The 25935-nt window shown below is 57.7% G+C and overlaps 1 protein-coding gene across 1 annotated transcript; it reads left to right on the plus strand.

The window, feature by feature from the left end:
- The first annotated feature begins 1502 nt into the window (after positions 1-1502).
- On the plus strand, positions 1503-24880 carry ONECUT3 (one cut homeobox 3). Its single transcript, XM_037384516.1, has 2 exons — positions 1503-2556; positions 22850-24880. Exons 1-2 carry the CDS (start codon positions 1527-1529, stop codon positions 23140-23142), a joined length of 1323 nt encoding a protein of 440 aa, XP_037240413.1. The 5' UTR covers positions 1503-1526; the 3' UTR covers positions 23143-24880.
- Positions 24881-25935: the final 1055 nt, after the last annotated feature.

Below are 25935 nucleotides of genomic sequence, written 5' to 3' on the forward strand. Positions count from 1 at the left end.
AAACGATGGTCTTCATTTTTTCGATATGTTCGATAGAGCTCGGGAAAGCGGCTAGTCCCGGCCTGGAGGACCGGGAATGCCGGGAATGCTGGAGCTGCTTCAGCCGCTGCTGGCCGGGAGCCGGTGGGGCCGGGGCGGCGGGGAGCGCGCGGGGACAGCGCGTGCCGGCCCGCCGCTGGCCCGCACAGGCTCACGGCCTCCTCATGCCGCTTCCTCCCTCCCTTTCCCTTCCCATTTTCCCTTTCCCTTTTCCTTTTTCCTTTTCTCTTTCCACCTGCCTTTCCCTTCCCATTTCCCCTTTTTCCATTTTCCTTTGCCCTTTCCACCTGCCTTTCCATTCCCATGTCCCCTTTTTCCATTTTCCATATTCCCTTTCCATTTGTCTTTCCAGCTGCCTTTCCCTTTCCTTCGTTCCTCTTTCTCTTCTCCACCAGGGCTGCCCAGGGCCCTGCAGCACAGAACCGTGTGTCACCCCACACGTGTCTCTGTCACTGCCACCACCACTACCGTGCCAAGGCACCCCCCCACCTCCCGGTGGCCTCTGCTGCCCTGGAAGGGGAGGCAGCGCCCACCGGGAGCCGGGGAAAGGCGCTGATGCTGGGGACACGGTGGGGAAAAACGGGTGTGCGGGGACAGTCACGCTTGGGATAGACAAGGGCAGCCAGGCCCTTGGGAGGGCGGAGGGGCCGGGGAAGGCAGCGGGGGGGTTGTGGGGGGCGCTGGGGACAGGCGCAGCCAGGTGTGGGGGCAGCTAGATGTGTGCACGGGGGGGGGCTGGGGGCAGCCACATGTGCGGGGAGCAGGTGGGCACAGCCGTGCCGCGCCGCCGGGTGCGCGCTGGGCGCCGGGGGTCACCTCGGTGCGGGGGAGTCACTCCGGTGCGGGGACACACACACACCCGGTGCAGGGACGGTCACCCCGGTAAAGGGGTCACCTCGGTGCGGGGAGGGGTGTCACCTCGGCGTGTGTGTGGGTGTCACCTCGGCTCGGGGGTGGGGGGCAGGTGCCGCCCCGTCGGGGATTGGGGGTGCGGACCGCTCTCCACGGTCCCCCCGCCCGTGCCCCCCGCCCCCCGCCCCGGGATGGGGGGGCGGCGCGGCTCGGTTCGGCTGGGGGGCGGGGCGGGGCGGCGCTGACGTCACGCCGCGGCCCAGAGCGAGGCTGCCGGGAGCCGGCGGCCGAGGCGCGCCGCAGCCGCCCCGAGCGCACGCACCGGCCCCGCTCCGCTCCGGCGGCCCCGCTCCGCGCCCCGCGCCCCCGCTCCGCGCCCGGCCGCGGCCCCGCGCCGCAGCGCATCCAGGCGGGCTGGAGCGGGCGGGCGCGGCGCATCATGCTGGCCTGACCGCGGGGCGCGGGAGATCGATCCCCCGAGCGCGGAGTCTGAATTAATCCGGGCAGCCGGCGCGGGGAGGGGGGGGCGGCGGTGGAGGAGGAGGAGGAGGAGGAGGCGGCGGCGGCGGCGGGGGGGGTGGGGGAGGAAGGCAGCGAGCGAGCGGGCGAGGCAGCGGCAGAGCCCGGCGGCCACCATGGAGCTGGCGATGGAGAACCTGGGCAGCCTGCACGGCGTCCCGCACTCGCAGCCCGCCGAGCTGCTGAGCCCGGCGCACGGGCGGCAGGGCTCGCACCGCAACCTGGTGCCGCACGGCCGGCCCGCCATGGTCTCGGGCATGGCCTCCATCCTGGAGGGGGGCGACTACCGCGCCGAGCACAGCCTGGCCGCCCCGCTGCACCCCGCCATGAGCATGTCCTGCGAGTCACCCTCCGGCATGAGCCTGAGCAGCACCTACACCACGCTGACCCCCCTGCAGCACCTGCCGCCCATCTCCACCGTCTCGGAGAAGTTCCACCACCCGCACCACCACCACCACCACCACCACCCGCACCAGCGCCTGGCCGGCAACGTGAGCGGCAGCTTCACCCTCATGCGCGACGAGCGGAGCCTGGCCTCCATGGGCAACCTCTACAGCCACTACCCCAAGGACATGCCGGCCATGGGGCAGCCCCTCTCGCCGCTGCCCAACGGGCTGGGCAGCCTGCACAACGCCCAGCAGCCGCTGGCCCCCTACGGCCCCGGCGGCCACTTGCCCAACGAGAAGATGCTCTCGCCCAACGGCTTCGACTCGCACGCCGCGATGCTGTCCCGGGGCGAGGAGCACCTGGCGCGGGGGCTGGCGGCCCCCAGCTCGGCCATGATGCCTCCGCTCAACGGGATGCACCCGCACGGCCACCCGCACGCCCAGCCCGGCGGGTCCCTCCTGGGCGAGCGGGAGCGCCAGGCCTCGGCCACCGGCTCCCAGCCCGGCGGCTCCGGGCAGGTGGAGGAGATCAACACCAAGGAGGTGGCCCAGCGGATCACAGCCGAGCTGAAGCGCTACAGCATCCCGCAGGCGATCTTCGCGCAGAGGATCTTGTGCCGCTCCCAGGGGACCCTCTCGGACCTGCTGCGGAACCCCAAGCCCTGGAGTAAGCTCAAGTCGGGCCGGGAGACTTTCCGGAGGATGTGGAAATGGTTGCAGGAGCCGGAGTTCCAGAGGATGTCGGCGCTCAGGCTGGCAGGTAGGGCACGGCACGGCACGGTCTGCGACCACGGCCGTCCGCTCCGCACCTCCGGGCGGGGGGCTGAGGGGTGCTGCGGACACGCGTGGGGACCCCTGGCTCTCGGGGTGCCACCACGAGTGAGGGCTGGGGCTGGGCCGGGGGGGACCGAGCCAACGCGAAGCCTGCGGAAGAAGGGAAGGGGCTGATACCGGAGGCGAATCGTACCGCAGGGCCCCCCCCGCCCCGGGCCTGCTCCCGCCGGCGGGAGGGGAGGGAGCCCCGCCGCCCCGGCCGCCCGCCGAGCTCCTGCGCCGTCGGTTTGGCACCGCTGCTCGGGACCGCGGCCACACCGCTGGGAAGCTCCGCTGCGTCCCCTCGCCGCCCCACCGCCCCCTGCGGGGCCGTGGGCTGGGCGGGGGGAGGCCGGCGGCGCCGGGGCTGCGCTCCGCTTCCTCCGGGGCACCGGCTGCGCCCCCCTCCCGGTGCCTCCGGGCCTCGCGGGGCCGGCTCGGCTCAGGCCGGCGCTGGGCCGAGGGTTTGCCGGGGAAACGCGGCTGCTCGGCGCGGCCGCGCTGTGACTGCGGGGGGCGGGCGGGGGTCGCGGCTCCGCGCTCCTCCGCTCTGCGCGGAGCCGCTGCGGGAGAAAGGGCCGAGGGCCGGCGGAGCGTCCGCGTCCCCGCTCCGGCCTTTCTTTGCCTCGGCTCCGTCGCGCCGTGCCCGGTGGCTCCGCGGGAACACGCGGTGGTGGCCGTGTGGTAAAAACCACGCGTGTATGATTTTTTTTTTAATAAATTATTTTTATTAAATCCGAGCTCCCCGTGGAGCCGGGCAGAGTCCGGCCCACCGGGCGCTCGGCACGGCGAGGAGCCCGCCGTTATTTATGGAGGAGAGCAGCGTTCATATGTATTTAGTGTAATTCAGTTGCTCTTTAATTAGGGCAGGGTAGTGGCATCTTTTAGTTCCAGTCGATGCCCTATTGAAAAGCAGTTAATAGAATGCAAATTGTTCCTGGCTTTACAAGGTTCTGGTAAATAAAGATTTAAACACTGCCGCGATCGGCCGTTTAATGCCCGCGTTGTTCGGGCCAATTGAGCAGCGGGGTGGCTGGTTCCTCACTCGCCAAAAATTTGAAATACTAGCCACGATGTTGGTGATAAAAGCGTGGCCCCGGCTAGGGAGCCCCTGCCCGCCGGCCCGGCCCCAGCCCCGGCCCCGCTGCTCCTCCCGCGGCGGCGGGGAAGGGGTTTTCTCCCCAAAATGGTTTTTATTCCCCAGCGCCGAGTTCCCCTCGGCCCAGGGGCGCCTTGGAGGCATCGCTTAGGGATATTAAAGCCCCACATTTCCTGAGGAGAGGGTTTAATTCTTTGCTTTCTACGAAGACAAGGAAAGAAAAAAAGAAAAAAACCAACCCGCCCAGCCCCGCCGTGACTCCGGCCGCGCTCAGCCGGGCCGCGGCCGCCCCACGCCGCCCGTGGGAGGGCATCGGCCGGGCCCCGACGTGGGGGGGGGGCGCCCCAACCTACCCGCGGCCCCCCCCGGCCTGGCCGCTGTGTCTGCGGCCACGCTGTCCCCCCACCGGGCCCCGCTTTCGTTTCCCTCCTGACGTCCCCCCGTCCCGCCGCACCCGCGCGTGTGGCAGGGTCCAGCCCGGCTGCCCCCACAAGCTGGGCTCTGTGGGAGGGGGTCGCGCTGAGGGGGGCCGTGCCCGGGTCCCGTCCCCCCCCCCAACCCCAACCACCCCGATCGATGCAGGCGAATCCCCCCCGACCCACCCCGGGGCCACCTGTCCAGCCTTTCAGTCCGCCCCGGGCTGGGTGGCTGGAGGGGCCCGGGGGGCTGCGATCCCCCTGGCAAGCAGGGAAGGGATCCCTTCCCCGCCTAGGCAGTGATCGGATTTTTTTCCTCCCAGGGCGAGCAAAACAACGGGTGTTAGACGCGGGGCACGGCCAGGGAGGAGGTTGGTGTTGGTCCTGGTCCTGGTCCTAGTCCTAGTTCTGGTCCTGGACCTGGTCCCAGTGCCGCCCGGCTGCGGAGCCCATCTGATGGGTCAGTCCGAGTCAGTAAATCGCGGATCAATAAACACGCCGGGCCCCTATAAATGGCAATTGCCGCTTTTCTCCTCTTTCCACCCCAGTTCCCCCTCCCGCCGCCCCGTCCGCAGATGAACCATTAATTATTCAGCCGGGACCCGGGCAGTGCCGCAGCCGGGGGGGCTGCAGCGCCCACCCGCCCCGGGCCCCCTCCGGTCCCGCTCGTCCCGCGGGGCTCTGCAACACAGGAGGGTCCCACGGGAAAACATCTGGGCAGCAGCTGGCGGTGGCCGGCCCGGCCCCTCGGGCCATCCATCTTTGCGACCCGCTGTCACGGCTCCAGATGCAGCTCTACAAACTTCGTGACGCTCCCCCACCCACCCCCCCCGCCCCCCCCGAGGCCTGCGAGGGCCCGTGGGTGGCGGGGAGCTTCCAACGTGGCACCTTTGGGGGTCCCTGCACGGCAGAGTGGGGCTTCGACTCCCCCAACCTGTGACACCCCCGCTCCCCAACCCCGTCCCTCGGTGTCCTGGGGGAGAAAAAGGCACCGGCTTCGTTCTCGTGGGGTCCTGTGGGGAGAGCGTGGCTCCCCGTGCGCCCACGCCCGCGTGCCCATGGAGAGCAGTGGGTGCCTTCCAACCACGCGTGTCCCTGGGTGCGCTCCCATCCTGTCCCCGCCAGTGGAAACCCCCTCCCCGTCAGGGATCTATTCCGACACTCAGGATTCGCTAGTTCGCTCGTGATTATTTCTCAGGAGGGCGACGACACCGTTGTTGTCCCCTTCGCGACACTGCAGCTCCGCTTTCGTTCCCCCTTGACTGGAAGGAGCTCTCGGCTCATCCATCCTCCCGGGTTTTTCCCCGACACGCGTGGCCGTGGCCGGAATTCACCGGCGGGACCGGCAGCTCCTGCCCCAACGTGTTCCCCGTGGCGCGGAGCCGGGGGACGCGGCCGCCCTGCCCGTGGGAGCCGACGGTTAGGAGGGACCCGCCAGCCGCCTGTTCGTTTCCTTCTTCTTTCACATTTTCTTTTCCCTCTTCCATTTTTATTTTGCTTTTCCTTTAGCTCCCCACCTTCGTTTTCCCTTTTTGTTTTGTTTTCTTTTTCTTTTCGCCTTTTTCTTTCCTTTCCTTTCCTTTCCTTTCCTTTCCTTTCCTTTCCTTTCCTTTCCTTTCCTTTCCTTTCCTTTCCTTTCCTTTCCTTTCCTTTCCTTTCCTTTCCTTTCCTTTCCTTTCCTTTCCTTTCCTTTCCTTTCCTTTCCTTTCCTTTCCTTTCCTTTCCTTTCCTTTTGTCTTCTCTCTCTTTTTTCTTTTTCTTTTTCCTTTCTTTTCTTTTCTTTTCTTTTCTTTTCTTTTCTTTTCTTTTCTTTTCTTTTCTTTTCTTTTCTTTTCTTTTCTTTTCTTTTCTTTTCTTTTCTTTTCTTTCTTCTTTTCTTTTCTTTTCTTTCTTCTTTTCTTTTCTTCCTTTCTTCCTCTACTCCCAGAGCTTTCTTCCCTGAGCAAACTGCCGCTGCAGCACGAATAGTCGTTATTCAAAAAAAAAAAACCCCAATCCACCCCGAAACTGCGAGCACGATCGCGGAGCTGCGCCAAGGCAAATGCCCGAGAGCTTTGGCAACGCCAATAATTCACGCTGCTAATTAATACTGCGAACTAATACACAGAAGTGCTAGGACCAGGGACAGGATTCCGCTGTGTAAAAAACTCGGGAGATATGTTTAAATTTTTATTTATTTTTTTTTTTCCACGAGTTCTGTTTCAATTTCAGCCTCTTTCAAACGACTTTGGCCCAACGACGGCTCCTCCCCGCCGAGCACCGGGACGGCTCCGGCCCGGGAGAGCGGCGGAAAAAGCGCGGACGCTTGCGCTGCTTTCGATCCGCGCGTGTCCGCGGGGCGACGGGGAAAACGGGCGGGGCTGTGGCGTTGGGAGCGAATTATTCGCCGCTGGAAAATCGAGGAAAACCGGAATTTGGGGCTCCAGGCGCCCAGCACCCCCCCAGCACGAGGGGGTACGAGGCAAGGGGGTGGGAGAAGAGACAAACCCGTTTTCCGCGTCGGAAAAAAAAATAATCCTTCAATTTCTTCATTTATTTCTTCGTTCTTTTTTTCATTTCTTCATTAATTTCTTAAATTATTATTATGATTTTGAATTATTTTAAAATTTTTTTTTTTTAGCCCGTTAATAACAGGCAACTTGCTCCGCCGGCGCGGAGCCGCCAGGCTGGAGCAGCCCCCGCTCCGTGCCCCCAGCTCCGCACCGCACCGCTCCCCCCCGCACCGCACCGCACCGCTGCCCTTATCAGCGCGGCGGGGCCGCCTCGCTCCGCCCGCGGCTGTTTTTCTGTTTGCTCCTAATCTGCGCGTCAGAAGGGGCCAATAAACCTCCCGTCGGTTAAACATTAATTCGGTTTCTCCCCCCCCCGCCCCCCAACAGGAGGAAACAACCTCCCGCTCTGCGGGGCGGCAGCTCCGGTATAACCCACCCGTGTCCGTGGGGGGAGCCGCCTTGTCCCCTGCCCGGCCGGGACCCCACAGTCCCCCAGTGGAGCTGGCGCCGGGGAGGTGGGGGGCGAACCCAGCGCCTTTTTGCCACCCCCGCATTTTTGGGTGCACACTTTGGGTGTCTTCTTTAAAATTATTTTTTATTTTTCTGGGCGTACAGCGTGGGGGTGATATATTTTTTTTTCCCTCCGTCCTGTCAATCGCCACTGAAACCATAAGGGAGAGATAACAGAGAAGAGAAAACTCTCAGAGTGACCTTTGAATCAATTTGAAAAACCTCATTTAACTGATAAGTCTTGAAAGGCCCAGAACTAATTTGAAAATACATCTATTAAAATCTCATTGCCGCTGCCTGGGAGCTGCTGGGAAGGGTGTGCGAAGCGACTTCCCGGGGTCGGGGAAGCTGGGAGAGCAGGTTTAAGTCCTGGTCAACAAAGAGATTGCAGAGCCACCTGCAAAATGCCGGGGCTTAAACCAGGAGAGAAAATAAGAATATGAAAAGAAAATCAGTCTTTCTTCTCCAGCTGGTGGGGAAAGGGGAGATTTACAGCATTTTCCTGCCATAACCAGGCGTGGAGTCTGGGATTGCAGACAGAATATTGGATTTTTTTTTTTTTTCCTTCTCTCCAGAAAACAAATCCAATATTTTCTCATTCTGCTCAGATGCGGTTGCAGGGCCGAGGAGCCTGTGCCTCTGGGAGGGGGCAGCCGTGCCCCCCAGGAGCTGCCACCGGGGAGGCTCTGCTGTGCCCCCCATCGTGGGGTTTGCTGCCCGGCTTCCTTGGGGAATGCCAAATCCAGGGACAAACGCGGGGTCTGCCAAAGCGGAGGAAGGAGAGGGAAGGTGAAGGCAGGAGAAGACCCAAGGCAGGGCCCAGGCACCTGCTGTCCTGCCCTGAGGACATCCCACCCTGCCCTGGGGACATCCCACCCTGCCCTGGGCACTGCACGTTGCCCCTACCAGCATCCCTGTGGCATCACCTGGGTGTAGAGGAACAAACCTCCTGGGCATGCGGGTCTCCTCCTGTGAAGCCTTCACAGGGTTCGTGGCAGGGTGGTGATGGCCCACTTGCAACACCAACAAAAAAAAAAAAAAAAGGAGGAAAAATGAAAATAAAACCAACCCACCAGCCTGTCTTATAAGGGCTGGGGCTTCACAGCTCGGTGGGGATTTGGAGACCCCAGCTGTCCTGTCCAGCCTTGGGACAGGCTGTGTTTCCCATGGGAATTGCTGCCTCCCTGGCCACAGCAGAAGCTGAACCTATCACCTCCCAGCCCCAGCAGCGTGTTGGATGTGGGGGAAGAGCTTTCCCTGTTCTGCCTGATGCCCTGAGGTTTCTTGGAAAGGCTCGGGCAGAGGGAGAGGGGCACCCTGAGTACAGACGGAGACGTCGGGCAGCTTTGATCTGCCCTCACCCCACATCCACGCACCCACGTGGCTCTGCCCCAGCTCCCTTTTGGAGCTGAGCTGCACAAATCCTGTGGCTCAGCATCAAGCTGAGGCTTCAGTCACCCTGGGATGTGTCCCATCAGCCTGGGATGTGCTCTTAGTCATTGCCCTTCTCCTGCCCAGCACTAACAGCAGCGCAGAGGCGCTGGGGTCAGCACCCTGGCTTTGAAAACCAGCCAAAGTGGGAAGTTGGAGCCAAAAATGTTCTCCATCCCACCCATCCTCAGCCAATTGCGGTGCCGTGTGGGTGCAGCGGGAGCAATGCAGGTCTGCACCGGGGCGGCGAGGGGCTGCCGAGCAGCTGGCAGCAGGTTTTGGCAGCCGCGTGCATTTATGACTGGCTCCATGCAGGACCGTGGCCATCGAGTGGCAAGACTTTGCTTATTAAATGGAAATCCAAAAATCTTGTTAATACCTGGAATGGTATAAAGCATCTTCACGAAGATTTAAACCAAGGCAGGGAAGGACAGGCAAAATAGATGATGGATTTTTAAAACATTTGGGTTGTTAAAAAAATATAGTGAATCATAGAGGCAACCTGGATTCTCTGGTCCTGGAAGGAGGAGCCAGAACATTTGAAAAATAAAGACCCAATATTACAATTGAGACACATTTGCATGGGCATGGGTAGGATTTCAAGGATTACCTTAATAACTGTATCCTAACATATAGATATTCCGTAAAGGATATGCACCGTTGGTCTAAGTACTGGTGGTTTCTGCAGCGTGAGGTGAGGAGGTCCAGAAATTATTTGCAAGGGATTCAGAGGGGTTCAGGGTGTTTCACGGGTGGTGACATTAAGGCACGGAGAGGGCAATGCGTTGCCAGAGTGAAAGCGGGGCTGGAGATGCCGCATGGTGAGAGGAGGTGCATGCATATACACCCACAGCGGGTGGGATATGGACAGGGGTGGTGGGCTGGACTGGGCAGGGCTGCAGCAAGGATGCTCGTATTCCCCAGCCCCATCCCGCTGTGGGTACCCACTCCTTTGGGATCAGTGATGTCCTTTCCTTTGCCTTCTCATCCCCGGGGTTTTGCCACCACCACTGCCCTGCGTCGGACAATGTCGCTGTCGGGAGACCTGGACTTGCTGTCCTGACTCGGTTCTGTATCCCTGATTGTCCTTTTTCTGTTCCCAAACCAAGGGTAGAGACATCACCCAACAGGAGTCACCCCTTTGGGGTCCAGGAAACCTGGTCACACCTAGCAGGCTAGGGGTGGCTCGGCCCTGCCCAGCTTGGCAGAAGGAGCCGTAAAATCCCCATGTGGGAGCCTGCCAAGGGGAAAGCAGGGACCGGCTGTGGGAAGGCACTTGCTGGGACTGGCCACCATCTCCTTGCTTGCAGAGCAGCAGGAAAAACCCCGATATCTTGACCAAAAAGAAAAAAAAAATAAAAAAAGAAGGAAAAGCAAGTTGCAGCTTTTTCTGCTGCTGTCTGACGGCACAGACGGCGATAACCGCTGCAGCTCTGCTGAGCCCAGATCTCAGCAGGAGGAGGCAGCAAGGGGAGCAGGGGGCTGCTGGTCGCCCACCCAGATTGGAGGAGAACTGAGGTCTCCTGCTGTTGGCATGAATCCAGGGAGCCCTAAATACTGGGGGCTGGTGGGCTTGCGGCGTGCCGGGAGGGCTCAGTGTGTGGCATGGCTCCGCAGGGCGCAGCTGGGAACCCCGATGCATCAGGTTTAGCTGTCAGGGACCTTATAAAAAAACAAAATGGACCAAAATCAGGGGAAACACCTCATATCAAAGTGGTCTTCAAAGGGCTGCAAAGGTGATGGTCTCCTCAAGGAGCCCCCGCAGTGGTGCCCGGCACGAAGAGGACACAGCCTGGGGAAGCTGAAAGCTGCGGCAAGGTTGGCTCTGGCCGCTGGGAAATGTCCCAAAGCCTCATCTCCCCTCCCCATGCCAAGTGCCACCATGCAGCTGAAGGGACACAAGCTGTGACTTGGCCGTGGGTTGACAGGTTGAGCATCTGCAAATCCCTCTGTGCCTCAGTTTCCCTGCACATAAGAGTGGGGATGACAGTGCTTTTACAGTGCATAAAGGCACCAGTGGCGGGTTATTAAAGCTGAGGAATTCAGTGATGCCACGTAAAGGGCCAAACCTTTAAGCTGGAAGATGGTCCAGAGAGCAATGCCCCTTGGTGGGAGTTACACGACCCTCAGCCCATAAAGAGCAGGTAATGAGCAAACTCTCTCCATTAGGGATAAAATTGCAAATGTATTGGGAGCTGCTGACGGGTGATAGTATCAGGGGCTGACAGAGACATCAACAGCTTTGCTTTGCTGCCGGCGACGGCTGCTCCCACTACAGAGCATCGGGGACCCCGGCGCTCAGTGCCTGTCACAGAGCTGGGGAGCACAGCAGCACGTGGCAATGCCACCAGTGCCTGCAAGCAGCGTCCCATCCCTTGCGATTTCTCTGGAGCTCTGGCCCTACTCTCTAAATTTTCCCTATCTTCCAAGGGTCCCTTGTTTGCCCTGGGCCTGGCAGCCCCCCCACCAGTTAAATACCAGCATGGGATGGAGAATGGATCCCTGTTGCGTTTTGCTCAGTGGATGCTCGGGAGATGGACCAGCATCTGGCCCAGTTTGGCTCCAATGTGGTGTTTGAAAAAATGATGGGGTCGATGCTGTGGTGGTTTGTGCTTCCAAAGCTCCTCCGGGATGGAGAGGGATCCCTTCCCTATGTGCCTCCCAACTTGCAGCGGGTGAGGAGGAGGAGGAAGGGTGTGACGGTGGCACTGTGCTGCCGGGCTTTGGAGTCACCCAGAGGGACCCAAGGCTTCAACAAGAGGCTTCTGGAAATGGATCCAAGCATCAATGTCCACCTTGAGTTCTCTTTTGGGGGCCAACTTCAGGATTTTTATGACATTTCTCATGTGGAAGGCAGCAAACCCCTCCCTACCCGGGTATTCCCAGGGGAGCTGCTGTACAGGGGGCTCCTGCTGGATCCCCCCCAAAAGCCACTGTCCCACCTGCCCGCACACGCAGGCAGGCAGAAGTGGGTCGGGCATTGAATTTGCTTTCTCAAAACAAAATTTGAATTGTCGTGTGTTTGTCATCTGCGTTGCAGCTGTGGGTCAGAAACGGGGCGAGAGGTGGCGAGTCAAGGATGTGGCAAAGGGTGCGGGTACCATTGGGTGGTTTGCACACTAAGAGAAAAAAAGAAATTGAAAACTAAGTCACGCAAATCAGGGCATTTATTCAAAATAATGGTGATTTCAAAGCAGCTTGCTTCTCCTAGAAAAAAATTCGGAAGCATCTCCCCAAAACTTAACATCTTTTCTGCCCCAAATGGATGATTCCCAGCCATTCCTCATCTTTCAACGCTTCCAAGTAAAAAACAAATTATTGCTTTGATTTTTGGCACCATTGCCAGGCGGTTGCTGGGACCTTTAGCCCCGGGGGTGCCATTACACCATCGCCCCCCCTGGAAAAGGGACCTCGGGGGGACATTTGGTGAATCGAGGGACTCAGGTGTCTCTCTCGGCCTCCAGCCTGGGAGATGTCCTAGTGGGGTTCCTGGCGGGTTTGTACTTTCCCTGGATGATGTTTTCACTCCAGCCAGCCCCTCTGATGCTCCTGAGGGTGCTGAAGCCCAGCCCGGGTACCCGGGGTGCTGGGGTGGGAGGAGTCGGCCCCCCGGCGCCACCATCACCTGGCAGAGACCGTCCCTTGGTTGTCCCCTGGCCCCTTGGCTGTCCCCTGGTCCCTTGGCTGTCCCCTGGTCAGCAGGAATGGGAGGAAGCAGCCAGGAAGGGGAAGGGGGACGGGATGTGGGGAAAACAAAGGGGCTGCTGGGCATAGGGCTTGGATGGAGCTGGAGCACCCGGCTGGGATGCCCGCTCCTCTCCTTTCCACCCTTTTCTCTTTCTTCTCCTTGTTTTCTTTTTCTGTTTTTCTATTTGTCTTTTTTTTCTTTTCTTCTCCTTTTCTTTTTTCTTTTCCTCTTCTCTTTTTCTTTTTCTTTCTTTTTTTTTCTTTTCTCTCCTCTCTTCTGCTTTTTTTCTCTTCTTTTTTCTTTCCTTTTTTCTTTCTTTTTCTTTTTTTCTTTTTCTTTTTCTTTTTCTTTTTCTTTTTCTTTTTCTTTTTCTTTTTCTTTTTCTTTTTCTTTTTCTTTTTCTTTTTCTTTTCTTCCTTCTCCTTCTTCCTTTTCTTTATATTTTTCCTTTTCTCTCCCCTCATCCCCTTTCTTTCCTACTTTCCTTCTCAGCCCATTTTGCTCCCCCCCCCAGCCCCTTTCCCAGCCAGCGATGAAACGTGGCAGACAGAAACCATTCCCCTTAACCAAGCTCCCACCTTTGGGGAGATGCCCAGGTCTCACCCAGGGAATAACCCAGGGGATAACCCCACTCCATCGAGATGAATCCCCCCCGCTCCTGCAGCCCCTTTCCCTTCCCCTCCCTCCCTGCAAACCTGCCAGCGAGCTCCCCGCCAGTCACGTAGCCATCAAACTGATGTGCCAGCAATATCCAACACGCAGTTAAAGCCACTCGTGGGAGTTTCAATAAAATCGACCAGGCAGGATCAATGGGCTGCGCTGGCCCCATCCACACACACACACATGGGGGGGGGGGGGGGCAGGCAAAATACCCAGGGCTGTGAAATGGGGGTGGTGGAAGGGGGGAGCTGATTACAAATCCATCCCATACTTGCCATGATTAATTGCTGCTTTACCAGAAGGAACAGCTCTGCGTGGGGGTCATTTTTAAAGGTAACGTGGAAGTGTGTGTGTGTGGAGTTTCTTTGCTGTATTCAGCTGGGAGGAAGGAAAAGCCATTTTCCCATGGGAGTTTTCCTCTGGGCAGGATGGGGTCAGCGAGGGGCAGGGAGCAGGACCTGGGGGGCAGCAACAGCAGGCACAGCCCAGGCTGCCTGTACGTCCCCCAGCAGTGATTTGGGAGTTGGGAAGGGCCCTCCCCAGCCGCTCGGGAGCATCCCCACCTGCTCTGCAGCCATGGGGGGATGCTGAACCCCAGCCAGCTGGGATCACTGGTGTCCCAATGCCAGAACCCTGCCATGGGGCTGGCCGAGCTCCCAGCCAGGGAATCGTTTGACACTTGGTCGCCCAGTGGGGTCCAGGTTTCTGGCTGCTCCTCACCCTAAACCCCCTCCCAGGCAACTGGGCAGCCCCTCCATCCCATGCTAGCGGCACGGTCATCCAGCCAGACTCGAGCATCCTTGCCTGGTGCTCAGGGGTCTCGGTCCCTGCATTGCCCTCCCTGCAGGTGCCTGGCTCGAATTAAAACATCATCCATCGTTAGAGCGGCAGCACGTAATCCCTGGCAGATCAGTGCAATTACTGCGGGAAATACCTTGGGAGCTGAACTAATAACGCCAGAACGGTGTATTAAGAGTCACTGGCTTAGTGCTGGCCGCAGCCGTGCCAGCCCCACATGTGTGGGGGGACAGGCTCAGCACCCCGGGGGCAGGGGGTCCTGGGGGGTAGGGGGATTGTGTGGCCATGATGGAGGTGGTGGGGTGATGGCCTGGGGGGCAGCGACTGGGCAGCATGGGGCAGCAATGGGGCTGTGATGGGGCTGTGATGGGCAGTGCTGGGCCAGCCACGGGGCAGCTGTGGGGCAGTGATGGGGCAGCTGTGGAGCAGTGATGCGGCAGCCATGGGACAGAGATGGGACAGTGATGGGGCAGCCATGGGGCAGTAATGGGACTGTGATACAGCAGCCGTGGGGCAGCCAGAGGTTCCCCGCCCCGCAGCTGGGCCGAGCGGTGCCACTCCCGCCGCTCCGGGGCTGCTTGGCACCGTCACTATCCCCCCCGGGGACGCGGGTGGACCGCTCCATCCCGGCACGCCCCATGTGTGCGGGGCGGCTGGAACGGCCCATCGCGCTGAGTGGCGGGGGTGCGTGTGTGCGGGGGGAACGGCCCATCTGCGTCGTGGCGGGGGGCGGCCGCAACGCGCCATTGGCTAGCGGTGGGGTGGGCGGGGCGAGCTGTACCACTGCCACCGCCCCCCGGGGGGGGAATGCGCCCGTCCGTCCGCACGGGGGCGCCAGCGCGGCGGGGACGGCCCATTGGCTCTGGGGGGGGGGGGCGGGATAAACCATTCCCCGCCGCGCGGGGGCAGTGGGCAGGAGCAGCGCTCCGAAATGGCGGCGGGGCCATGGGGCCCTCTGCTGCCCGCCGCCCCCACTGCCCGCACGGAGGCCGGGGCGGCCGAGAGCTCTTTGCCCAGCCCCGGGGTGAGAGGAGCCCGGTGTTACCCTGGGCCGGGGCCGGCCTGCGGGGGGGACGATGCGCCCTGAGGGAGCAGGGGCCGGAGCGGCTGCCCTGTGCCCCCTAGGCCCCAGCAGCCCCCGACTCCCTCAGAGCGGCAGAGCGGGGCGGTGGGCCCCACCGTTGTCCCCAGTCCCCTCCCCAGTGGAGGTGACTGTCCTCGTGCCATGAGTGGCTTCGTGCTGGGTGTGGGGAACCAGTTTACGCTCGAGGTTGGGCTGGCAACTGAGAGTGCCGCGGCCTCCAGAACAGGGCCTGGTGGCAGTGAAGGGCTTGATTCTGGAAGCTTCCCTCCTGTGACGCACTGCTGGAGCTGAGGGACTGCTGAGAGCAACCGGTGTCCCTGCTGGGGCTATGCCACCTGCCTTCAGAGCATCCTAAACCTGGCAAAGCACACCTCCAACGCCCCAGCCCAGAGGATTACAGATCTTCCTGTTTATCACAGCACTGTAGAGCAAGAAAGACAGCAGCCGTCTGAGAATTGCCTCCATCAAACTGTAAGGGAGGTTCCCACCTCACACCCAATAAATCCACCTGAGACCAGACTGAATCAGGAAATGCAGAAAACTGTTGTCCCACCCCCCACACTGTTTTTCCTGGCTGTCCAGCAAATGTTCCTCGGCTGGTAACTGCTCTGGGCTCTCTCTGGACACCATCTCTCCACCAAGAGCAGCTCAGGAGCAACATGCACTTTGAGGAAATATGCTTCATTGATTGCTGAATTTGTTTATCATTCCTGCTCAGAGACCCAGATCTGGGAGCTGCAGAAGGCATCGGGAGTTTGGCAGGAGGAGCCATGCAGGAACAGGCTGATGAGAGTCACTTGGCAGCAGTCTGTGCTGATGCCAAAGGGAGATCCTTGCTGCTCCTTTCCTGTGCAAAGGAGCAAGGACAAAGGTGGGCTGCACAGGACCCACAGCCACATGGGTCACAGGGGTGTCACTTGCCCCGTATTCCTGTGGTGAGCTCCTTGTCCGGTGTTAGTCAGTTTTCCTTAATTGTGGCATGAATTGAACCCCAGACTCCCTTTTTCTCTCCAGATTCTGCAGCTGGGGCTTTCACACCAAAGCTGAGCGCAAGTGTCCCTGACTCCAAGGAAAACCTATTTCAGGGATTGGAGGGTTTCCAGCCATCCCCCCCGACCCATCCGTGCATCCTCCCCTCTCTCCCAGAAGGTGACGACCTTCCCCTGCCACTGCCATCCCTTGCGGCACTGCCGGCTTCTGCCTGCTGCGCTGCCTGACTCCAGCACTTCATTAGCACCAATTTGTTCTTGTCACACTAAGTGGCAATGACTCAGGAGAACAGTAAAGAGAACGGAGCAGCCAGGAGGACTCCCAGGGCACCTCTGCCTGGCCCTGCCTCACACCAGGCAGCTGGTCCCATCCTGGGCCATGCTGGCAGCATGAGCACTGAGCAGCTCGTGATGGCAGTGGTCTCCATTGCGACAATAAGAAGCAGCTGGTCCTGGGCCAAAAAAAGTCCTAGAAAGGGAGGAAATGGGACAAATGGGACAAAAGACTGCCAGCAGATGTGATGCCAGAACTGGGTTGAGCCCAGTTTTCCTGGGTGCCGAGAAAAGCAGAGTGGGGTACCAGGTCTCCCTTTATGAGCGTCTCCAGAAAAGCAAGTGAAAAAAGGCTTTTAACAACAAACTCACATTTTTAAGTAATCTGAAACTGTTTCTGCGTCCGTGAGAGGGATCTGCTGCAGCTGGCTCAGCCCAGGGCTGGCTCTGGTGGAGCTGGTAGCAGCTTACCTGGAAAGGACAAGAATGAATACAGGGCAGACATGGAGGGACGGAGCCAAGCACACCTGCAGCTGCCACAGCTTCTTTGTGTCCCTTCACCTGCCCTGAGACCAGACAAACTCCTCTGCTTCAGCACTGGAAAAGCTGAAAATGCCACGCCATGAAAAACCAGACGACACTTGAGAAGTGCAGGAGAAGCCAAGCGAGGCGTCCTGCAGGGCTGGCATCGCTGCTCTGCTGCACGTTTGGGTGGCTCTGCTGGTCTCCTCCAGTCTGTGCAGGTCCCAGCTGAATCCCCCTGTCTCGAGTGGGACCTTTGTCGCCCAAGCAGAGGAGTGAGGACCTGTGCTTTCATTTTCAGTCTCTTCCCTCCGCCTGCCAACCTGTGCTGCTCTGAAAGCCCCTGGGCTGCTGGGGAATGGGCCGGGGAGGTTGGTGCAGGTGGCTGGTGATGCCTCACAGCCCCGTTTGTGTTGACTGGAGCTGCTTGCTAGAACGAGTCACCGAAACCCTTTGCAAGGGAAGGAAAATGCAGCCAGCGACGCAAAGGTGAACGCTTTGTCTCATCTCATCTCCTCATTTGCAGCATTCAGAGGAAGATTTAATTTGCTGGGCTCAGGGAAGCAGCTCGCCCTGCAGCGCGCTGGCTGCATACCAATGACCAGGGGCTCTCCCTGGGCCACAGGACTCATCCTCTGGCAGCTCCCGGGGACACCAGTGGGGAAGCCTGTCACCACTGAGGCAGGGCCACATGGCACAGGGATGGGAGCTCTGGCCAGACCATATCACTCCAACCCAGCAGGACCTTGAGGTTGCAGCTCTACAGACATGTCACAGCTCCTAACCGCATCTCTGATGCGCTGGGTGGCCTCTGACGCAATTTTCTGAACCTGTGGGTTTCTAGAGCAGGGCAGTTTTTACTGCAGCGTGGTCCAAAGCTGTCAGATGCTGTCAAATCATCAGTCGTCAAAATCCTCCCAGGTCCTGGAGCCTGGAAAGGGTTTTTCTATCATGTGCTGCTGAAGTCTGGGGGATCACGGTGTTGCAGGGTGGTGTTTGCAGGTGTGGGCAGTGTGAAGCAGGCTCTACGCTGGTGGTTGTGTGGTTGGCACTGCATCCCCTTTGCCTGTGTGTTTGTTAGCTTTTGGAATCAAATCAGGTTTCAGAAAAAAACCAAAACAAAACAAAAAGAAATTTGGGGTTTGGTTTCTGAGCACTCTTTCTTCCTGTGTTGTACGCTACTGACTCTCCCATCAGCATTGAGTCTGCCCAGCTAGAGAAGATATGAATTTCTACTGGAGAAACCTATTTGTGACAAACCTCTTTGGGCTCTTTTCCTACAATGTAAAGAAAAGTCAAACAAACCTCTCTGGCTGGCCCAGCTGTGGATCAAAGGGTTTCTGTTTTGCAGATGGAGCCCCCTGATCTTTGGTTCAGACTCTGCTCCATCTTTGGGGAAGCAGATGCCATGAGGTTAATTCAACTCGGGATCAGACACCGCTCTGCTGTGGGAGGCACTGGGCTCATCCCAGTTTGCTCAGAGCTGCAGTCCCCAAAACCTTCCAGAATAGTGGGGCAGGGTCTGAACCAGTAACACCCATTGTACAACCCTACACCCAGTTCCCCCCTTCCCTGTGAAGGAGGTTGAGATCCCTCTGCCCTTTAAAGGAGAGAGGGAAACTGAGGCAGCCCAGGGTCTAGACCCATCTTGAAGGCATGGAGAGAAGCCAGCTTTGCTCATGGCCATTTCCAGCCCGGTGCCCACCAGTGAAAAGAGCCCATCCTGCCCCTGCACCGAAGAAACCTGTCCTGACCTGTCCGACCACGTCCAGGTACCCCCTGTCCATCCCTTCCTCCACCTCCCTTTGAGCCCCCAGATGTTCCTCAGTCCCTTTGCACTGCTGTGAGCTGATTTGACAGGGAGAAAAAGAGAAAAGCTGGTGGGTTTTTTTTCCCCCTAACCTGGCTTACAGCTAGCATGCTGGCTCTGAAAGCCCCTGGCTGTCTTTTGTGATTTCAACAAATCACCAGCACTTAAGCAAAGTGGGCAGAAAATTACAGGTTGTATTGCAAGTGAATGGAGAGGGAGAGCACGCTGGGGCTGAGAAAACAGAGGTTTGCGGGTATAATGGAGAAACCAGTGTCTGTCAGGCTGTGGAAGCCTGCAAAGCTATCAGGTATTAGTTAAATGCTTCGTGGAGTTCATGCTGCGAGGCATAATCGCAGTTCTGAACAGCAGCCATTTGATTGTCTCCATTATGTCCCTTTAGAAATGATTTGGGAGATATTTTGCTTTGAGCTGTCAAGGTTAAGTCAAGGAAAATGCGCTCTGTCTGACATAAGTCTCCAGGGAGGCAGAAACCCTCAGCAGAAATCCTCTGGGGAGAGCAGGTGGGATGCCTCTGCTTTTAGAGGTCTTTCCTCCTGCTTTCTCGCCCCACACCCCCCCCAGGGTTTTCTCCTTGCCTTTGCTCCCAGTGGTTTTCCTGCAGCCAGGTCAGCTACCTTAGGGATGAAATACCGCTGGGATTGCTGGCGTGCCCGGTGTGTGGAAGGAAGGGGTTCTGTGCCTTCACCCCATCCCACTGCATCTTGTGTTCCCTCCTTGTCACTTCTGCACTTGTCGGCTGGTTTCAGCCAAGCCTGGTGGAGCTGTGGAGGTCTCAGAGGTGCAGGCGTTGTGAAATGAGCTGGGGAGAGGTGGCGAGAGGAGAGAAAGACCTCCATTGTGGGCGAGCTCAACCTTTACTGGCCAACAGAGCATCTCCCCTGGCCACGGGGGACCCCAATCCATCTCTCCCACTACTGCTGCTGGTACTGCCAGGGTCTCCTGTGCCCCAGGAGGAGCAGGACAAGCCAGGGAATAAAGCCTGTGCTTAGGGCATTTGCCGGGGAGGTAACACAGAGGCAGGGGTGAAAGCACCCTGAAGCGTGTCCCCGTCCCCATGGACTGCGGCCAGGCCCAGAGACCTGGGAAGGACAAGCAACAGCATTAAGCCGAGGATGAGTTGTTTGGATGTTGCGGCTCGGAAAAAAAGAGGGTTTAAAGCACAAAGAAAACCCCACACCCTCTGCTAGCCTGGGTGGGAGTCAGAGCCCCTGGCTGCCCCCTGTCCCCAGCCCTTGCTGCCTGCGGGGACACGGGGATGGCCACCGCCAGCCTGCCTGGGAAAGCAGCGCCCGGGGGATGGGGAATAGGAAAAAGATCCTCCGTTGGGGGGTTGATGGCTGCCGTAAATAGATCTGACCAGCGTCACTATCGATTTTTGTTGTGTGGAGCTGTAATTAGATTGAACTGGGGAAGAGGGGTGTTGGGCTGCGTCAGCAGAAAAAGAAATTAATAAATAAACAAACGAGCACAGGAAATGTGGGATGCGGCTGCCGGTGGTGTTGCAGGCCAAAAATAATGGGGGGATCAAGGGGTGCAGAGCAGGGTGTCACCTCTGTCTAAGCAATACTCGGCACCAGCTTTAATGCTGGGTCACAGTTTTACCGGCAAGGCCCTGATGGTTAGTGTTTGCCTCGGAGCTTTGAGTTATTAATGGCAGACTGATTTGTAATAATTACTGCTAAAAACTGAATGGAGGGGTGTGTGTGTGGGAGGAACAGGAGGTTGAAAAGCTGAAATGCTGGGTCTCAGGCTGGCTGTCCAGCACCACTGGTGGGAGTGGGTGCCAACAGGCAGGGGGACAAGAGGACAACCTGGATCTGGGTGGCTTTGCGAGGGTTAGAGCTGGGTCAGCATGTCACATGGCAGGTCCCGTGGGGGTATGGATGTATTTACACATACCTACGGACATTTGTAGGTACCTGGTGTATATATACATATGGTAGAGAGATGCAGTGTGTGCCACTCATGCAGAACAAAAGCCATGCTCACAGGGACCGGGTGAGGTGCCCGCCATCGACATGAGGTCCCACCCATGCCACCAGCAAGGGCTGGAGCCAAGCATGCTGGGGGGATGCTGGGAGGGCATGTGGTGGGTGGGTGAGGGGTCCAGCAGGGCGAAAACACGCTGCTCTGAATGTGCACGTACAGTGGGGGGGGGACTTTTTCTGTTTGTGGTTTGGTTTGGGGGGAGTCTGGGGGTCTCTTTTTGTTTGTTTGTTTAATTCATGCCTGGGAAAAAGTCAAATTTTCTATAAAGACTTTTTTTGTTTGTTCTTTTTGCAAGCATCTGATGGTCATAGGGTAGGTTTCCACTAAACAATTCTCTGCTGGCTGTTTGAGTAAGGTACCCCTGGGACAGGGTCCCCCAGCACCACCAAGGCTCAGACTGTCCCTTGTCCCTAAGGATGGTGGTTTGCAGCCAAACCTGCCTGGGGGGGGTGGGGGGGGTGGGGAGAAGGGGAGGGGAAGGCTTTCCACTAACTGTCTTTAGCAGGGACGGCTGATTTTGACTGAGTGTGGTTGGTTGTGCCGAGCTTGGTGCCTCCTGTCCCCTGCCCCAGTGGGAGCAGAACCGATGTCTCCCACCACCTGTATGGGGACAGGGCGAGGAACGAGCCCAGCAGCCAGGGAAAAAAGGCTCAATTGGTTGGTTAAATGATCTGCTTCACCGAGCTCTAGATTTCCCCAGCTTTGGGTGGAAGGGGTGGATACTAGCCTTTTCTGTTAGTTCAAGGTGATGTAAAGAGGACTCGTAGTGCAGGCCAGCTGAAGAAAAATCAGAGGAAGACCTTGCTTGTTCTCTAGTGAGGAAGAAATGACTCCAAACACCCTCCCATTACTCCTAGGTGACACAGCTGCCTACCCTTTTACTCAGCCCGGCCGTGGAGGTGTGTTTGTGTAGCAGGAAGGTAGTTAGCCCAAGGGGAATACCTGTCCCGTGCACCCAAGATGCCATCCCCTCGCTGTGGCAGCGGCTTTCAGCCTTGGCCTCTGGTCCCTCCAAGGTCTGTGCACCAGGTCGAAGAGGCTCCTGGAAGTGCCTGAGAGAAGCAAATTGAAATCTGTCATCCAGCAACGTTCCAACAGCAAATGTCTCAAATGACCTGTGCCCTCCCTGCAAAATCCTCTGGAAGATCTGAACCAAGAAACCCCAAAGGCTGAAAACTGCTGGGGCAAGAGCAGGACTTCCCTTGGAAAGTCTTTAGCCCATGGTTTACTCAGTCTTTTCTGAGCTTTCCAGGAGGAAACGTGTCCCCAGCCTTGGAGGGCCAGATCCATGCCCCACTTTGCCCGTGGGCATCTTGCGCTCCTGCAGTGCCTGCACATGTCTGGCCGAGTCCTGAGCCACCAAGTCCCTGAGCATCCTGATCCAACCTCAACAGCTTCATGGTCGGCCCTGCTTTGAGTAGGGACTAGTCCAGCAACCTCCACCAACTTCGGTTATTCTATAATTTTCTAGAAAAACATCGTAGCAAAGGGCACCTTTTCTCATCACTTCCACCCAGTGTGCTTGATATTCCCACAATTAAAATGCATACATTTACCACAAGGTGCGTACTCACCTCCCTCCCACCCTTGCCTGCAGCAGGGGGGTGTCAGGGGGCTGTTCCTGGCTCTTGGAAGCCTGTCTCCATGTGACAGCACCTTTGGCCTGACCTTTGGCTCAAGCCAAACCTGTGGGGAAGGCTTTTAATTTGCTGCTGGCTCAACCTGACACACATGCCACAGGATCCAGCAGCGAAGGCATGCAGGGACAATTGCATTTCCCGGAGCTTCGGGTGGCTCCAGCTGATCTCCAGCCTCCAGAGGCAGGAAAACCCCTTCCCAGAACAGGTGGAACCACAAACAGCCCTTCCAGGCTGTCTGCCATGGGATATGGGGACTGCAGACTGGCCTTTTCGTAATGTCCTGGTCCCTGGCTCTTCCCTGCATTTCAGAGCTGGCAGCTGGATGTGATGGCTGAGAGACACCAGTTCCCTGAGTCCTCCAGTGAGATCCACAGCGGGGATGAGGAGGCAATGGGACATCATCCAGAGTGCAGCAAGGGAGGGAGGCTGATGGATGAACCCCAAAATACAGGGATGGAGCAGGTCCCAACAGCCAAGCTGCGGGAGCAGAGTCAGCCCGGGAGTTTCCTTGGTCTCTGGTCCTGGGGTTAGCTGGAGACGCCAAGACTTGGGCTTTTCCTGGGCATCTGAAGAGGTGATGAGCTTCACCCAGGCTTTTCCCGTACTGATGTCACCAGAGGCTGTTGTCCCATCCCAGCAGACGCTCAGGAGGCACAGGGAGGAAGATGAGGGAGGTAGCCTAGGGAGTGGTGGGCAACAAGCCAGCAGGTTTACTGGAGGGAAGGGCCTGTTTTTTTGGGAGGCAGCCAGACAACCTACAAGCGGGCCAGGTTGGTGAGCACCAATTAATGGCCCTGTTCTCTCTTTTGAACATCTAGCTTGCAAACGCAAAGAGCAAGAGCAGCAGAAAGACAGGAGCCTGCAGCCCAAGAAGCAGCGGCTGGTCTTCACGGACCTCCAGCGCCGCACCCTGATCGCCATCTTCAAGGAGAACAAGCGCCCATCCAAGGAGATGCAGATGACCATCTCACAGCAGCTGGGCTTAGAGCTCAACACCGTCAGCAACTTCTTCATGAATGCCCGCCGACGATGTATGAACCGCTGGCAGGAGGAGCCAGGCACCAACCCCGGAGTCCCCTCTTCTTCTACAAGCACTTTCTCCAAAGCATGATGTCCCCCCAGCCCTCCCTGTCCCTTTCTGGACATCCTCCTCATGACAAAGCCAACCCCAGACTCACATGCATGTCCCGAGCCCAGCGGGGTGGGTGCTTTTGGATGCTGCCAGTCCATCAGCTTCCCAAACCCTCAGCTGGGCATCACCCCTGGACATGGGCCTCGTGCCACATCCCACTGTCACGTCCTCCCAGCTCGTGGAGCAGGGAAAGAGTTTGCAGCTGGGTCAGCTCCATCCCCCAGAGGGCTCGGAGGAAACCTGTGTGGAGTGAGGAATGACGTGGGATGGAGGGTGAGGTGCTGTTTGGAAGCGTCCCTGGTCCTTGGGGACCACAGAACCTTGTCTTCACCTGCTCACCAGGGTCTTTGGGGAGAGGGACACACCCTGCGCCCCCCCCCCCCCCACCTTGATCCCTGCCACAGCCACCCTTACGGCTCCTGCGGTGGAGGGGTAAAGGTCGGGGAGATACAAGAAGCGGAGTCATGGGGTTGGGCTCTGGCACAACCCCACCGAACCAGGGCCAAACCCCTCCTGTTTTGAAGGAGGATGAGCAGGGAAAATGTTCCCCATGTTCCTGGAGGGTGACCGGGCTCCTGCCAGGTCTCCAGCTGCTGTCGCTTTTCCCCCCCGGAGGTGCAGCGGGGCTCCCCATGGCAGCCAGACCCTCTCCCATCGGCACACGGGGGTTTGAAAACCTGGTTGAGGGCATTTCTGTAGCCCCAGTCTCCTCCACGAGCGTCTTCCTCCGACCCCTCCCCGCTCCCCAGTCACCCCCAAGAGCACCCATCCCCTGCCCCCCATGCACACACACCCCCCAACCCACGAGAGCACCTGTCCCCAGATCCCTCCCAGAGAAACTCCATGGCAAAGGAGACACTTCGCCATGGCCGCCCGCCTCCATGCACCCGAGCATCCCCCAGCGCCACGGCCGGAAGGGGACCGCGGCTGCACCGCGTTGCCTGGCGCCCAAGCAGGTCAAAGAAGCACATTTTAGCTACAGAAATCGGGTATTTAAAAAAAAAATTGTTTGAAAGGAGACGGGAGGAGAGACTTGGAGCGAAGGATCTGACCTTTCCTGGTGACTGGCTCCACCATTCACTGCTGGATTTCTGGTTCACTTTTCGGTTGAGGAATGGACACAGACAAAGCAGATGTGTTGGCTTTTTGTCTTGCCCCATCTACCCCTCGACACACACTATTTCACCCTTCCGCCCCCCCTCTTCATCTCTGTTACCAAAGAAATTACAAAACCAAAAACCCAACAACAAAAATTCCCTCCCGGGAACCAACATCGGTGTACGGTGGGAAAAGAAAAATCCGAGGGATCTGGTGGTGAAATCCAGCCCTGGGTGTGGGAAGGGGGAAAACTCCCCGACGAAATTGAAAGGGAAAAAAAAACAACCTAGAGAAAGGAATAATCACAGAAACCACAACCAAACAAGCTCAACGCAAAGACCGGCAACTTACCAAAAAGACGCCAGATGTTTTGGTTTGTTTTTTTTTTTTGTGCCAATTAACAACCTGCCTTAAAACGCGAATTTCTGGAGCAATGGTACTAGCTTCAAAACGATCGTTTCCTCCGAGCTCTCGATGGTGACTTGTGCCATATAAAAAAGCAATCATGAGGCCAAACCCTTAGAATCAGCCCTCGTCCCAGCTGACCCGTGGGCTCCTCGCCAATCTGGGGTGTCCTCGGAGGAGCAGGAGGTGCTGCCGGGGACAGGGGAGGGCTGGGAGAAGCTTGGGGTTGGAGGGGGAGGCAAGGTCCCCTCCTCCCTCCACCACCTGGGGAAAACAAAACAAAAAAAACCATCCTCCAAAACCAACCGTCAACCAAAAAAAAAAAAGAAAAAAAAAAGGAAAAAAAAAAAGGACACTATTGAATTTATGCGGGTAAAATAGTACCATCTGTGTTCTAGCGCTATGGTTTCTTCGATTCACTTTACTTTGAGAGTGATCAGTTGTGTAACAGGAAGGCACCTTGTTGAAAAGAAGGAAAAATGGGAAAAAAAAAGAAGTGTATGTGTTCACCAAAAAAAAAAAAAAACAACCCCCCAAAAGCACCCCAAAAAAAGAGGAAAGAAAGGACAAAAGAATGAAAAAAAAAAACAAAACCCCAAAACAAAACAACCCTGCACATGAAGCCCTGACCAGCCGTGGTCACCAGTGGGGTTAGAGGACACCTTTAACCAAAGAGCTCCTGGGGTAGGTGGGTGGCGGAGGGGTTGGGGGTGTCGGACTGGACACGGTCACACCAAACTAAACCAATTTATTGCTGGAAGGAGAGCGTGGGAGAGAGGGAAGGAGCGGGAAGGGGCAGGTGCCGCAGCGTATTTTGCCAATCACAACCCAAAAACTAATGGCAAAGCAAATCTCATCCCCCCAGGACCCCACTCCCCGCCACTAATTTTTTCCCCTAACGTTGTTTCTTCTTGTCTTGTCGTGACGTGGTGACGATGGTGGTGGACTCCTGAACCCCATCGAGTAGTATTCAAGGGCTGAAAAGCCAGGAAGGGGGCCTTGGTTTGGGAAGTGAAAAACACACAGGAAAAAAAAAAAAAAAAAAAAAAAGGGAAAAAAAGGAAAAGAAAGAAAAGAAAAAAATAAAAGGAAAAAAAAAAAAGAGTAAATGCCACAGGCCCTCAAGGATGCAAAGACATTTCTAGTGAGAACCCGAGAATAAAGGCTACCTCACTTGAGTTTTCAATTTTTGTGATTTGAAAATCACGTCTGATACCAAAGATTTTGTTGCCTTGTCTGGTCTGTGCTGGAAACGCCACTTTCCCTGCT

Source organism: Falco rusticolus, chromosome 4, assembly GCF_015220075.1.
Source record: "Falco rusticolus isolate bFalRus1 chromosome 4, bFalRus1.pri, whole genome shotgun sequence".
Taxonomy (NCBI): Eukaryota; Metazoa; Chordata; class Aves; order Falconiformes; family Falconidae; genus Falco; species Falco rusticolus.

Coding starts and splice junctions, on each gene's coding strand:
- ONECUT3 (XM_037384516.1), top strand. CDS start 1,527: ATGGAGCTGGCGATGGAGAACCTGGGCAGCCTGCACGGCGTCCCGCAC. Junction 2,557..22,849: donor GTCGGCGCTCAGGCTGGCAG/GTAGGGCACGGC, acceptor TTGAACATCTAG/CTTGCAAACGCAAAGAGCAA.